At 48.2% G+C, this 15,281-nt stretch overlaps 1 protein-coding gene across 6 annotated transcripts in view; it reads right to left on the bottom strand.

Annotated features, from left to right (window-relative positions):
• Positions 1 to 15,281, bottom strand: part of RNF32 (ring finger protein 32) — a 41,462-nt gene that overhangs the window by 18,541 nt on the left and 7,640 nt on the right. For 4 of the 6 annotated variants that reach the window (XM_070788497.1, XM_070788493.1, XM_070788494.1 and 1 more), the window contains exons 4-8: positions 14,852 to 15,025; positions 8,790 to 8,932; positions 4,490 to 4,522; positions 3,626 to 3,750; positions 3,385 to 3,493 (exon numbers count right to left, since the gene is read on the bottom strand). In XM_070788497.1, coding sequence (XP_070644598.1) covers positions 3,385 to 3,493; positions 3,626 to 3,750; positions 4,490 to 4,522; positions 8,790 to 8,932; positions 14,852 to 15,025 — 584 coding nt within the window. The remainder of the gene's footprint in view (positions 1 to 3,384; positions 3,494 to 3,625; positions 3,751 to 4,489; positions 4,523 to 8,789; positions 8,933 to 14,851; positions 15,026 to 15,281) is intronic. The other 2 variants (XM_070788496.1, XM_019959372.2) reach the window with 2 other exon arrangements.

Below are 15,281 nucleotides of genomic sequence, written 5' to 3'. Positions count from 1 at the left end.
TATAAGAGGATTACTGCACGTTTCCAGTGTTTGCACGTCTTCTCCTGATAGATTCTGACTCATCTCTGGGGTGGTTCCTTTGAGACTGTGTGTGAAAAATGCAGTTCCCCAACAATCTTCCACCCAGCAGCTCACAGTAATTTACTGATATGGTTCTCAGACTGTTATCTGTGTACATCCGTGTAGTCTGGGTGTATCCATAGACTCCTGGGTGATATGAAACTCAGTGACTCAGTTTAATCATCTCTCAGATTCCACACAAGCATGCTGGCACTTAATGTTGTATATTAACATTTCCTAGATCATCCCTAGGAAAAGGTGACTCTTCATTGGAAAAGTCCCTGATTCTGAGAAAGACTGAAGGCGGGAGGAGAAGGGGTCGATACAAGATGCGATGGTTGGATGGCATCACTGACTCCATGGACATGAGTCTGAGCAGGCTCCGGGAGATGGTGATGGACAGGGAGGCCTGGCGTCCTGTAGTCCATGGGGTCACAAAGAGTCAGACACGATTGTGACTGAACAAGATCATACTTATAGCTCAACAAGTGAGTCCATCAACTTGGAAGAGGAAGGAAAAGTCATCAAATCACAAGAGTCATTCAATAAATGATAAGAAGTGGTCTGTATCATAAAGGACGGTCTCTGGGCTCCACCTAGGAAGGCATTTAAGTATCCAAGGCCCCCAGGAGCCACCAGGAGCAGGGACAGGAGTGTATACTTCTGCCAATCTGCTACCTGATGTAAATTCAGTCTTCAGTTATTGAAAATGAGGTTTGGGTTTACAGATGTCTATTGTTCATGGCCAAATGGGATTAGTGGGCTGGGGTGAGGTGTGAAAATATTGTGGAGAAGATCTAGGAAACTAGCAGAGAGAGCCGGGGATTCTAGATTTCATAAATTTAAAGAGGCAATTATGCCTATTTGTGCGACAAAGTAGGAGTATAACTTCACTAAGTTACAACGCTTCTGGCGAAGAGTGACATGAAGTATGGGGGGTGTGCAGCCAGCTGAGCCGCTCGACTCTGCTCCGTGTGAATGCAATGGGTGGTCTATGCTTTCCAAAGTTATCTTAAACTGATGCATGAAAATAAAAAAATTATACACAGAAGGTAAAATGACTATTGAGTCTGTCATTAAATTTTTCCAAGTGGAAATGATAATTTCTGATTTGAGAGCCCACATATATTTATGTAATAATTATATATAATAATTATTATTATATCTTATAAATTATTAAGAGGAGCACAGAGAATAAGCCTCACTGTCAGACTAAGAATGCAGAAAAGCATGGAAGGGACATAAGAGGAAGAGGAAAAACCAACATGGTAGACGGTCGCTTACTGGCTCAGAATGAACCACAACACGCGGGGTCGCCGTCTCAGGTGGAGGTGAGACAGCGGCCCCATCCAGGCTGGGGGTGGTGAGCACAGGGGCTCCGTGCGGGGAAGGGCCAAGGCTCCCTGGAGAGGACGGTAGACTCGGTGGAGCTGGGAGCTACTAAGGAGGTGAGCCTGGTGCTCCCTGAGCCATTCGGGGGAGAGGCTCACTGTCCAGGAAACAGTGAGGGCGGCACATGTCCTTTCTATCAAGTCCCTTATCCGGGGTTTTAGCGGATCTGCTGCTTCTTCTGTAAAATGGGGACGCCTGCGAAAGGCCCAGGCGGCAGGGAACTCGGAGGTTTTTCACTGGGGTGCCTGCAGCCGCCCAGGCCGCGCCCCTGCCGCAGACATCCTCCGCGCCTGTCCTGCGGGGTGAGCCCCAGATTCCCCGTCCACGGCCGCCTCCTCCCTGTTTCTGCCCCCCTCCAGCGGCCATCCCGCCCGCCAGGGAAGGGGGCTGCCCCGGGGCAGCTCCAGCCCGCCGCGCTGGGCCACAGAAGGGGCGCACTCCACCCGCGTCAACCTCTGAGTCATCAAGAGACTCGGTATTTAAGGTCGCGTGCTCACATGCTGTCTTTACTGGTGTCCTACTCCTGAGCGCAAATCAGGTACACTTTCTCGATTAAGTCTGAGGCATGGTGGTTTCACATGGGCCATGATTCTGATTTTCTTTTGTGCATACTGACAGCTACCTTGCTTGGAACCGTTACCTAGCAACCAGAAAGGGCATTAGAAAAATCTGCTATGATCGCTGCTTTGTGGTCAAGCTAAATCCACCTACTTTCAGGGACACTGAAGAAGCCTCCCACCCTGGGCACGCAGAAGGATGGTGGGGTCGTGAGACATCACGACCACACTGACATCAGCCCCGCAGCCTGAGGTCGGGCAGGAGGTCGGCCGACGGCCCACGGTGACCCCTCCCCAGCCCATGGGGCTCAGTCCTTAGGCTCTGGATACAAGGAATCACACAGCCGGAGAGAGGGCACCCCTTGCACGGCGAAGGGTAACTTCCTATCGCTCATTATCCCACGTGGGAGTGCAGGCTAGAAGACAGATGCGTTTAGAAAGGATGGAAATAAACGGGAGTGGTGCTTCCGCAGACAACGGGCATAGGACAGTGTGACTGCCGCTTTGCCCCCGTGAGTCCAGGTGACGCCGTCACAACGCCATCCCCTCTGCAGGGTGCGCCTACAAAATACGGAATCGCACTAAAGCCGCGCACAGACCGACCTGAACGACACAGTAACGTTTACAGTAAACGCGGTCTCCGGTGCCCGCTGTGGGCTAGGCCCTCCGTTCTGTGGGGGAGACAACGGCCCTCGCAGCACAGACGGGGCCCCAGGCAGGAGCCGGGGTGTCGCCCGAGGCCGCAGAGCTGGGGTGCAGGTCGGGGCTGGCCCCTCCTCTGCGCCTGGCCTTTCTGTATGAGGCGCGTAAGGGGAAGTTGTTAAACAGACCAAAATATATATGCACACACACAGGTAAAAGCTGGTTAAAGGAAAAGGTAGAAACTGCAGTTAGTTATTTCTAAAACTCTCTCCCACTTTGGTGACGCCAGGAGGCCCTTCCGTTGCTCAGGAGGAGGTGTGAAACCTTGAGCAGGCTCCCTTTCTTTTCTCTGAAGAGATGAGTTTATCTAAATCGCTGTCATAAGGTGGACACACAAAAGCTTGCTCTGAATTTCACCTTATCCAATTTTACAAGTTCTATGTAAGGAAAGTTCTATGTAAGGAGAAGGAAATGGCAACCCACTCCAGGACTCTTGCCTGGAGAATCCCATGGACGTAGGAGCCTGGTGGGTTACAGTCCCTGGGGTCGCAGAGTCAGACACGACTGAGCGACTTCTCTTTCATGAGGTGACTAGAAAAGGGAATCTGAAAGTATTTACCGTTGGGGTTTGAAAGCCAGTTTAAGGGGCCGGCATTCCACCGTTTGAAAGAGCCTAAACCTGAAGCCTGGCTCAGGGTGTCACGCCCCGCAGGCACGTCAGGGTCACACCCACCTTGGTTTCAAAGAACTTCCTTCTCAGCTTGGCATCTGCAGGTGGCACCGTCCGCCGCAGGTCCCGGTACCACCTCCTGACCACGTGTCCGCGCCAGGACGCCTGGATCCTAGGGCACAAGGCGCTGTCAGCCCGGGACAGCCCCGGCGGAGGGAAGACCCACACCCCGCAGTCCCCAGAGCGCGCCCGGGCTGGCCTGCCCCGTGCGGGCGGGCACACATCTCGGGCTCGGGCTGCTCACCTGGTCGCACACTTGATTCTGAAGAGTCGGGCCCCATCGCGGATCACCCGCGTTTGGTACTGGTTCTTTCTACAGAGAGGACAGGTTTTTTTATTTGTGAACTTTTCAAAAGCCTGAAGGCAAGCCTGAAGGAAAACATTTCACTTGAAATTTCACGAGTAATTACGTAGAAACAACACGTTTTACTTCTCAGGTAATTATAGTCTTCTTTTCTCGCATAATTATGAGACTTGGCCCAATTTAGATTATGAAGGGAAGAAGTTTCATCAGATGTTAACACCTTCCTCATGAAAAACGATATTTTACAAGAATGTACATGCAGGCACATCAAACACTTCTGAGAAGCCCTGTGTGAAGGTGGATGTCCCTGCGTTCAGGCGACCGGGCAGTGAACTCGGAGGGAGCGGGGCTCGCCCACGCCGGAGGACGTCACTAACCACACTCTCTCGTAGGGACATGTGCAGCTCTAACGCCACGGAGAAGTCACAATTTCCAAAACAGGATGAGCCCTACTCTAAAACCATATTTCTAGCCGTCAGTGGTGACTATGGATAAAATAAGTGGCTCTTTTCAGGAGCCGGGAAGTGAGAGAGGGCTTCCCTGGTGGCTCAGTGGTAAAGAATCTGCCTGCCAATGCAGGTTCGCTCCCTGGGTGGGGAAGATCCCCTGGAGGAGGAAAAGGCAACCCTCTCCAGTATCCTTGTCTGGGAAATCCCATGGACAGAGGAGCCTGGTGGGCCACAGTCCGTGGGGTCGCCCAGAGTGGGACAGGGGTGAGGGACCAAACACCCAGGTGAGAGGCGGCCCTGCCCTCTGAGCTCGGAGGGTGCCGTGGCCCCTGGGGGCGCGGAGGGGGCTCCTCACCCTGTGGAACACGTGTGAGCAGGAGAGCAGCACCTGTTCAGAGAAGACAAAGGAGGTTTGAAGCTTAAATTAGTTTAAAGGAGAAGCAGCATAAATGCATTAATTAAAAGAAAAGTTCTGACTCTTTGAAAGGTAAGCTGTGTTGCTTCTTTGAAAAAGTTAAGAAGCAGATTAACAACCTTGATATTTACAATATTCGGAGTTAAAGTTTAGCATGGCACAGGTATATAATCTCCACAAGAGAAACTTAACAACAATCTGAAACATCAAACGAACAGAATATTACTATAGAATAAGTGTATATTTAAAAATGAGATGATTATAAAAGAGAAGTATTTCTGGGCAGATCCTAAGAAAGAGCACAGCTGGCAGGGACCCAGGCTGGGGGCAGGGTGCAGAGGACAGAAAGCAAACACCTTTTCTTAGGACTCTGTTCAACTCAACTGCTATCTCAAATTTAATGAGCACTAAATCCCAGAGACACATGAATTACTTTTTCTCCTTTAAATGCAGGGCAAGGGTGGCCGCCAGAAAATTCCACCTTTCCGTGGCCCACATTCCCACTGAATAATGGTATCCCGTTGTTGGTTAGTCGCTTAGTCGTGCCCGACTCTTTGTGACCCCATGAACTGCAGCACGCCAGGCTCCCCTGCCCCTCACTGTCTCCCAGAGTTTGCTCAGACTCATGTCCATTGAGTCGGTGATGCTATAATATTCTGGGTTGAGATGTTATGTCCAGACTGTCTAAAGATATTCTGGGCTGGAACAAAGGAGCTTAGACTGAATGAAGAGAAAGGCCGTTGGTTCTTCCAGAAGGAAGGACCAGGGAAGGGTGAGACCAGGCCAGCCAGCATGCAGCCCGCTCCCCTGCTCCGCGTTCCTGAAGTCTCTCTGAGGGAGCTGGGCTGGAGGGGGTGCAGCAGATAAACGTCACCAGGAGTGCGTGTTCCAAGGCATGGGAGGCACGGGGGCTCATGCCTTCCCTGGGCCACCCGGCCTGAGGGAACCTCCCAGTTTTAATGAATCATCCCCTCAGCCCACCAGCACCCCTTTATTCAGTCTATACTTCTCTTCTCAATGGGAGGAATGGAAGAAATATCAAAATAAATACAACTCAGAAAGTTCTAAAACCGATCCTTGAAACTTACTGCCACCAAGAAGCCTAAATTGCAAAAACTCATTAACGTGGGTCCTTTTAAATTATCATCGTTTAAGCTTGCTTCTTGGAAGAAAAGCTATGACAAACCTAGACAGCATATTAAAAAGCAGAAACATTACTTTGTCAACAAAGGTCCACCTAGTCTAGCTCAAAATTCTCCAAGCCAGGCTTCAGCAGTACGTGAACCGTGAACTTCCAGATGTTCAAGCTGGATTTAGAAAAGGCAGAGGAACCAGAGATCAAATTGCCAACATCCTTTGGATCATCGAAAAAGCAAGAGAGTTACAGAGAAAAAATCTACTTCTGCTTTATTGATTATGCCAAAGCATTTGACTGTGTGGATCACAACAAACTGTGGACAATTCTTCAAGAGAAGGGAATTCCAGACCACCTTACCTGCCTCCTGAGAAACCTGTATGCAGGTCAAGAAGCAACAGTTAGAACTGGACATGGAACAACAGACTGGTTCCAAATAGGAAAAGGAGTACATTAAGGCTGTATATTGTCACCCTGCTTATTTAACTTATATGCAGAGTACATCATACAAAATGCTGGGCTGGATGAAGCACAGCTGGAATCAAGATTGTGGGGAAAAATATCAATAACCTCAGATATGCAGATGACACGACTCTTATGGCAGAAAGTGAAGAAGAACTAAAGAGCCCCTTGATGAAAGTGAAAGAGGAGAGTGAAAAAGTTGGCTTAAAACTCAATGTTCAAAAAACTAAGATCATGGCATCCAGTCCCATCACTTCATGGCAAATAGATGGGGAAACAGTGGAAACAGTGAGAGTGTATTTGGGGGGCTCCAAAATCACTGCAGATGGTGACTGCAGCCATGAAATTAAAAGACGCTTACTCCTTAAAGATTAAAAAGCTAATTAAAGATTAAAAGAAAATCTATGACTAATTTATACAGCATATTAAAAAGTAGAGACCTTACTTTGCTGACAAAGGTCTGTCTAGTCAAAGCTATGGTTTTCCCAGTAGTCATGTATGGATGTGAGAGTTAGACTGTAAAGAAAGCTGAGCGCTGAAGAATTGATGCTTTTGAGAACTGTGGTGTTGAGAAGAATCTTGAGAGTCCCTTGGACTGCAAGGAGATCCAACCTGTCAATCCTAAAGGAGATCAGTCGTGGATATTCATTGGAAGGACTGATGCTGAAAGTCAAACTCCAATCCTTTGGCCACTTCATGTGGAGAGCTGACTCATTGGAAAAGACCCTGGTGCTGGTAAAGACTGAAGGCAGGAGGAGAAGGGGATGACAGAGGATGAGAGGGTTGGATGGCATCACCAATTCGATGGACATGCGTCTGAGCAAGCTCTGGGAGATGGTGAAGGGCAGGGAAGCCTGGCATGCTGCAGTCCATGGGGTCGCAGAGTCGGACATGACTGAGCAACTGAACTGAACTCTGTATATTTAAAATATACTATTAAACGTTCATGAATAGTTGTTATTGGCAAGTGTTCTCTGAGATAAGAAAACTGAATGACTCAATGGTGGTAAACACACTGACAGTGTCCTCGAAGTCAGGGTTGGATCCCAGCCCTGCTGAGCTCATGTCCTGAGGCAGCGTGCTGTGGATCACGGGGAGTGTTTATTTCCTCATCGGTTAGGGGATATAACGCCCACCTCAGAGACACATGAGTTGAAATGATCAAACGTTGGGAAAATGCTGACTAAGGAAAAACTGGGCTTCCCAGTTGGCTCAGTGGTAAAGAATCTGCTTGCCAATACAAGAGACTGGGATTCAGTCCCTGGGTGGGGAAGATCCTACCCAGGGAGAAGGAAATAGCAACCCACTCCGGTATTCTTGCCTGGAGAATCCCATGAACAGAGGAGCCTGGTGGGCTACAGTCTATGGGGTTGCAAAGAGTCAGACATGCCTGAGTGAGTAAACACCACCAAAGGAGAGCTAAACCTGAGAACTAGAAACACGAGAGACACGTGTCTGTATCTATAATCAAAACTGTTACAGTGAGAAGTTTATAAAAAGCAGAATGGGAGAAACGCTGGGTGTGTGACACCCTGCTCCCCCTTCAGATATTCAGCTGCAAGCCTCCCTTCCTCACATCACCATCGGACCAAATGTCTGTGCTGCAGACACTTGGAAGAGGTTGTTGGGGCCAGAAAGACTCCTCGCGGCTCTTTCACTAAAGGCTAAATCGTCCCAGAGCTACTTCCGCACTTTAAGGACCACAATCATTCTGAAATACCCAACCTTCATGTACCTAAGAGATTAGGTCTTGATAGAGAACTAGAACATAATAAGTATGTTTAAAATAATGTGTGAGTTCAAATTAGTAAAGAACAAAAGTTTATGACTGTGAACTAACTCATTAACCATAAAAACTTATTAAAACAAATGAAGTTTGAGAGTTCATGTGCCAGGTTGGTAGATGAAGCCTGGGATTCCTAGGCTGTGAATTCTAAGCCTCCTTTTAAATATATTTACTGTATTTTTTTTTTTAAAGCAAAGTTCCTAGTGCTTCTGTGTAGGAAGCATAATGATACACATGAGAGAAATTACTCAGGGTGGTCATTTGCTAAAAACAAACAAAAAAAGATTCTAGGAATAGCAGAGCCCCTTAACTTCCATGAGATTGAAGTTTAATTAGTCAAAGTATGTATAGGAAAAAAAAAAACCTATGACACAGACCGATTGTATATTAGCTATATTATCATCAGTCTTAACTATGGTAAACTTTCATAACAAAAATCGTTATAAGATTTTACTTAAAGACCCTCCCACAGATTCTTTGGAGATATTAGACCTCGGTTTTCCTTTTAGGATTTCATTTCTCAACACAACATAAATGATCCCCACTCTTCTGCTCTGTGCACCTTGCCAGCTGGGTTTCCCCACCCCTGCTGGGCACAGTCGGTGGAGTGGGAACAGTCTTGTACAAATTCTGTACTTGAGAATTAAGAGCAATCAGTAAATAAGACTGTTCAGTGAGGGTGTTTAGCTCTTTCTCATATACAAACTTAACTAATGGAAAAGAAAATGTTGAGTCTTTGAGGGTCAAGCGGGAGGAAGAGACTGAAGAAAGAAGGTGGACCCTCTTAATCCCCAGTTCAGAGTCCAGTCACCGGAGAACGCCCGCAGGCTTGCTTATCTAAGGCTCACGTCAAACACCTGCGGGTGAAGTCCAAACTCCTCTTTGCATATCGGGCACGGCTGCATGGAGTCCCCCTGCTCAACGGACCTCTGCTTCACTCTGTCCCATTCATCCGCCGACAGTGGCAACGCGGGAGGGTCAAAGAGGCCCAACTTCTGTGCTGAAATGCAAATAAGAGGGAATGTGAGTCCAGTATATTTTAGAGGGTGGTAACTCATGCAGCATTTTAATGACATTATTTTGCAAATATTAAGGCAAGACATTCACATTACTTACTTCATTCCACCGTATTTAGAATGCTGCTTTTATACGGGTGAACAGAAGTCAAGGAGAATAATTTGGTGTTGTTCAGTCGCTCAGTCGTGTCCAATTCTTTGCAGCCCCATCGACTGCAGCACGCCAGGCTGCCTTGTGCTTCACCAACTCCCGCAGCTTGCTCAAACTCAAGTCCATCGAGTTCGTGATGCCATCCAACCATCTCATCCTCTGTCGTCCACTTCTCCTCCTGCCTTCAATCTTTCCCAGCATCAGGGTCTTTTCCAATGAGTCAGCTCTTTGCATCAAGTGGCCAAAGTATTGGAGCTTCAGCTTCGGCATCAGTTCTTCCAGTGAATATTCTGGGTTGATTTTCTTTAGGATTGACTGGTTTGATCTCCTTGCTGTCCAAGGGACTCTCAAGGTGAATAATATCTTATATTTATGTTGTTTTTATTTACAAAAAATTCCCCATATCTATTTCATTTTCACAATGATTCTATAAAGCAGGCCGGGCTGATATCCTATTTTACGAATTTTTCATAGGTGTTGGCCAAAGGTCTCCTCATTTCTCAGCTAACTTCTCTTTCAGCTTTCGGCATTGCCTTCCTCCAATTTTGCTTGTTTCTGCTGCCAGTGACCTTTGTAAAATAAGTATCAACCCAGTTCTTCCCTTGCTAAAAATTTATGACGTACAGTTACCCGTTAGAATCAGTCCTTGTCTCAGCCACGTTTGAGGATCCTCTGCGTGTCTACCCTGGAGCAGGCCCAGAGCATCTGTTCCAGTGGAAGCACTCACTCTGGAGAAGGAACCACGAGGAGCTCGGGAGAGTGGTGGTGGGGGCGTCAGCACAGCTTCCGCTCTCCCCACCGTGGCCCCAGGCCACTGAGTGGACACAGCATCAACCCACAGGGCTGCCTTCAGGGATGGAGAGTGAAGTGCTAGGTCTGCGGAACAAGAATGGGAGGCCTTGACAGGCCCGCTCAGAGTACGAGAAAGAGCTCTCGAAGACAGAAACGTTTTAGTGTCCAATGGAAATACCAGAGTCAACCAAAAGACTGGAGGAGGAAGCTAAGGTAATCTCAAAGTAGAAGAACACGGTAAAGGAGGAGACAGAAAATAAGAAAACTCAAGGATCAGTCTGACATCTGAAAGTCAGGCATTCCAGAAAGAAAAGAAAACAGAGAGTACACAACTTAAAGAAAATAGCCCAACGTCTCCCAGAAGAGGACACCTGTTTCTAGCCAGAGAGCACCCAGCAAGGCCGGAACGAAGGACTCACCCAAGTCCGGTCACTGTGATGCTGCAGAGGCAGAAAAAGATCCAAAGTACCAGGAGCCAGAAGCACATCAGATGCGTCCATAGCAACACGGACAGCAGGAGGCAGCCCTTCCAGCATCGTGAGATGGAGCTCTCCCTGTGAGAATCTCTCATCAGCCACAGGCCACGTCAGAGCGGCACACGGGTGTCTCCTGTCTGCTCCCTTGGACGGGGCCTCTCACACGCTGTTCCCCAGAAGTTCCTGCTACAATGGCACTGCGGGTGCAGAAAGCTAAGGGGCAGGAGAGCCTCAGGGCTGCAGTCCACGGGAGGGTGCAGAGCAGAGGCCCAGGGCCCACAGCGCCGCACCAGTCCCACAGAGCAACTGTCCAGTTGCAAGCACAATGTCTCCATGAAGATAAAACAAAAAGTCACCTACTGTATTTTAATGTACTGAGAGAGTATATTTTTGGAAGACATTCTGGGGGGCAGATTTTGGCTCTTTTCCTACGAGTTACTACAGCGTATTACAAAATTTTATGAATGAAAACAGTGAGATACTAACATAGAAACAGAAGCCCCAAATCATGCACATTCCCCCTCTCCCTCTCTCAGATAAACAGAGAAAACTCGCTGCACACGCAACGTGGTGCCACAAGCCAGCTAAGGAAGCAAGGCTCATGATTCGAGGGAAGAATCTAACTTTAATTGTTACATGAAATAATGTTCCCCAAATCATTTGCAAAATAAACTGGGCTGAGATCTAAGTGAAATGCAAAACTTCAAAAGTAGTGACGAAAAGACGGGAACATCTTTGCGATCTCAAGGATGGGTAAAGATGGAAACCCCCCAAATCATAAAGGATAACGAGAAAAACTGGTAGACGAAACAGCAGTTGGAGTGAAGAGTCTGTTCAAACGTACGATCAGACACAGACCCAGAGAGGGTAGTCTCCGTGGCGAAGTCAACACGGGATTCAGACAAAGAGGACGCTGAGAGCCCAGCATGGCGGCAAGAAAAGATGGGAACCCTAGAGCAGTATTAGGTTTGGGCAACAGTTAAGAGCGTGTGGGACTGTTGCAGGAAGGGCGACCAGGTCCCAGAGCCAGGCTCTTGTCTAACATTCGGGAATGAATTGATCAAGGAGACACATGTCTGACAAAGCCAGAGATTTACTGGGAAAGGGCACCTGGGCGGAGAGCAGGAGGGTAAGGGGACCCAGAACAGCTCTGCCACGCGGCTCGCGGCTCGGGTTTTACGTGATGGGATTAGCTTCCAGGCCGTCTTTAGCCCATCGTTCTGACTCAGGGTCCTTCCTGCTGGTGCACGCCCTGTTCAGCCAAGATGGAAGCCAGAGAGGAGGATTCTGGGAGGTGGTGGGACACGTGGTGTCTCCTTTTGACCTTTCCCGCACTCTTCGTGTGGGTGGTGGCTTATTAGTTCCATGTTCCTTACCAGGACCTCCAGTCATAAAACAACTCATGCAAATGGTTACCGTGGTGCCTGGCCAGGGAGGGCGGTTTTAGTCAGCGTGCTTCCCCTAACAGTCCCACCTCAGCAGTAGCTAACATGCATAATGCTAAGATGTTTTTTTCATTCCAAATCCGGACGCTCGTCCTGGTGTAATTTACAGCCTCAGGTGACGGTGCTGAGGCTCCTGATGGTTTCCGGAAGCTGTACGTGCAGACGGAAGGCGGTCACGAACCACTGTCGTGTGCGCCAAGCTGCGCACTTCCCGTGCGACACCGCATACAGGACGGGACTAGCGCTGCGAGCAGCTCTGCGGAGAAGGTCGGAGCTTCTGTCCGGCCCCGGGCTCCCCTTCACAGGGCAGCTCCCGCCTGCAGGCCTCTGGCTCCTTCTCCACCCGCCAGCCGCCCTCCGCCACCAGTTCAGTCGCTCAGTCGTGTCCGACTCTTTGCGACCCCATGAATTGCAGCACGCCAGGCCTCCCTGTCCATCACCAACTCCCGGAGTTCACTGAGACTCACGTCCATCGAGTCAGTGATGCCATCCAGCCATCTCATCCTCTGTCGTCCCCTTCTCCTCCTGCCCCCAATGCCTCCCAGCATCAGAGTCTTTTCCAATAAGTCAACTCTTCGCATGAGGTGGCCAAAGTACTGGAGTTTCAGCTTCAGCATCATTCCTTCCAAAGAACACCCAGGCCTGATCTCCTTTAGAATGGACTGGTTGGATCTCCTTGCAGTCCAAGGGACTCTCAAGAGTCTTCTCCAACACCACAGATCAAAAACATCAATTCTTCGGCGCTCAGCTTTCTTCACAGTCCAACTCTCACATCCATACATGACCAATGGACAAAACATAGCCTTGACTAGACGGACCTTTGTTGGCAAAGTGATGTCTCTGCTTTTCAATATGCTGTCTAGGTTGGTCATAACTTTCCTTCCAAGGAGTAAGCATCTTTTAATTTCATGGCTGCAGTCACCATCTTCAGTGATTTTGGAGCTCAGAAAAATAAAGTTTGACACTGTTTCCCCTGTTTCCCCATCTATTTCCCATGAAGTGATGGGACCAGATGCCATGATCTTCGTTTTCTGAATGTTGAGCTTTAAGCCAACTTTTTCACTCTCCTCTTTCACTTTCATCAAGAGGCTTTTTAGTTCCTCTTCACTTTCTGCCATAAGGGTGGTGTCATCTGCATATCTGAGGTTACTGATATTTCTCCCAGCAATCTTGATTCCAGCTTGTGCTTCTTCCAGTCCAGCATTTCTCATGATGTACTCTGCATATAATATGTTAAATAAGCAGGGTGACAATATACAGCCTTGACGTACTCCTTTTCCTATTTGGAACCAGTCTGTTGTTCCATGTCCAGTTCTAACTGTTGCTTCCTGACCTGCATACAATTTCTCAAGAGGCAGGTCAGGTGGTCTGGTATTCCCATTTCTTTCAGAATTTTCCACAGTTTATTGTGATCCACAGAGTCAAAGGCTTTGGCATAGTCAATAAAGCAGAAATAGGTGTTTTTCTGGAACTCTCTTGCTTTTTCCATGATCCAGCAGATGTTGGCAATTTGATCTCTGGTTCCTCTGCCTTTTCTAAAACCAGCTTGAACATCAGGAAGTTCACAGTTCACATATTGCTGAAGCCTGGCTTGGAGAATTTTGAGCATTACTTTACTAGCATGTGACTGCTGTGGGGGTAGAAAGTATTACAGGGTAGGGGCCCTTCCATGTTGGCTGGAGTTGAGCCTTTGGGGACCTGTCTTTCCAGACTTTAATTAGGACTTGAGTTCCTGGAGCATATAGTGGTGACTCTTTAGAATCTTTTGGGTCCTGGCTCATACCCCACAAGCATATATCCTGTTGGAACTGCCCAATGGCTATGGTATAAGACTGGAGGGTCTGAGCCTCTGGATCTAGGAAGAGGTCATTGACATAAACAATAGGTCTCCCATATAGCATCTCATAAAGACTAAGACCAACCTGTTCCTTAGGGGCAATGCGAGTGCGGAGGAGAGCTATTGGTAAAGCCTCCTTCCATCCCAGGGAGGTCTCCTGGGTTATCTTTTTTATTGCTGATTTTAAGAATTGATTGGCTCTTTCTACTTTTCCTGAAGATTGAGGCCTCCAGGCACAATGGAGATAATAAGTAATGCCCAATGCTTTTGAGACTCTTTGGGTGACCTTAGAAGTAAAGGATGCCCCACTGTCACTTTGTAATGACCTGGGCAGACCAAATCTTGGAATGATTTCATGGAGCAGTTTTTTTACCACCTCCTCAGCCTTCTCAGTCCTGGTGGGAAAGCGTTCAATCCATCCTGTGAATGTATCTATCACGACTAATAGGTATTTATACCCTTGGGAAACTGGCGTCTGGGTGAAGTCCACCTGCCAGTCCTCTCCTGGGTAGGCCCCATGTTGTTGGACAGGCTGGGCCAGCTGGGGTCTTCGAGCTCCTTGAGGGTTGTTTAATTGGCAAGTGGGACAAGAGGAGACCACCTGTCTTATAGTTGTTTGGAGGCCTGTTCCTCTGAAGGACCTTTCTAGTAATATTTGGAGGGCCTTTTCTCCTAAATGAGTAGTGGCATGTAAGGAGTTAACCAACTTCCATTGGAGGTTCCCAGGCAGAAAAAGGAGTCCCTCCTTTTGGAACCACCCCATATGATCTTCTTGAAAGCCCTCGCTCTCAGCTTGAAGAGTCTCACCTTCAGTATACGAAGGAGTTTCTGGCAGACTAGTCTGTGGAACTAAGGTGGCAATCCCTATTAGGTCATGGTTCTGTAATGCTGCTCTCCTAGCTGCCTGATCAGCTCTTGGTTCCCTCGTGCCACTTCCGTGTTCCCTTTTTGGTGTCCTTTACAGTGGGAGACTGAAACCTCAGTGGGCAGGTGGACTGCCTCCAAGAGTCGAAGAATCTGATCATCTGTATTTGACTGGGGGCCCTCGGTGGTCAAGTGGCCCCTTTCTTTCCAAAGAGCCGCATGTGCATGTAGCACCAGAAAGGCATACTTGGAGTCAGTGTAAATGGCTATTCTTTTTCCTTTTCCCAGCTCTAAAGCTCGAGTCAGGGCTACGAGCTCAGCTAATTGGGCTGAAGTACCTGGTGGCAGAGGCTTAGCCTCTATGGTCTCAAAATTGGAGACTACTGCATACCCGGCTCTTCTTTTTCCATCCAAGACAAAGCTGCTTCCATCGGTGTACCAGATTTCCTCAGGATTGGTCAGAGGATCTTCTGACAATCCCTCTCGGGGTTTTGTCCAGTGGTCCAAGGTTTCTAGACAGGACTGAAATGGGAGAGAGCCCTCGGGGGTAAGGAGGAGGGTGGCTGGGTTAAGAACCTCACAAGGGGATATAGTGAGGCCTGGATTTTCCATCAGCATTATTTGATATCTGAGGATTCTTTGATCAGACATCCATAAATGGCCTCTCCCATTTAGGAGTTGTTTTACTTGGTGGCTGGTAAAAATAGTTAGTTTGCTCCCAAAGGAGAGTTTTAAAGCATCTTCTATCATGATTGCAATAGGTGCAAG

The sequence above is a fragment of the Bos indicus genome, chromosome 4 (genome assembly GCF_029378745.1).
Source record: "Bos indicus isolate NIAB-ARS_2022 breed Sahiwal x Tharparkar chromosome 4, NIAB-ARS_B.indTharparkar_mat_pri_1.0, whole genome shotgun sequence".
NCBI lineage: Eukaryota > Metazoa > Chordata > Mammalia > Artiodactyla > Bovidae > Bos > Bos indicus.
Note: the sequence above shows the minus strand (reverse complement) of the source record. Positions and strands in the feature narration are given on the sequence as shown.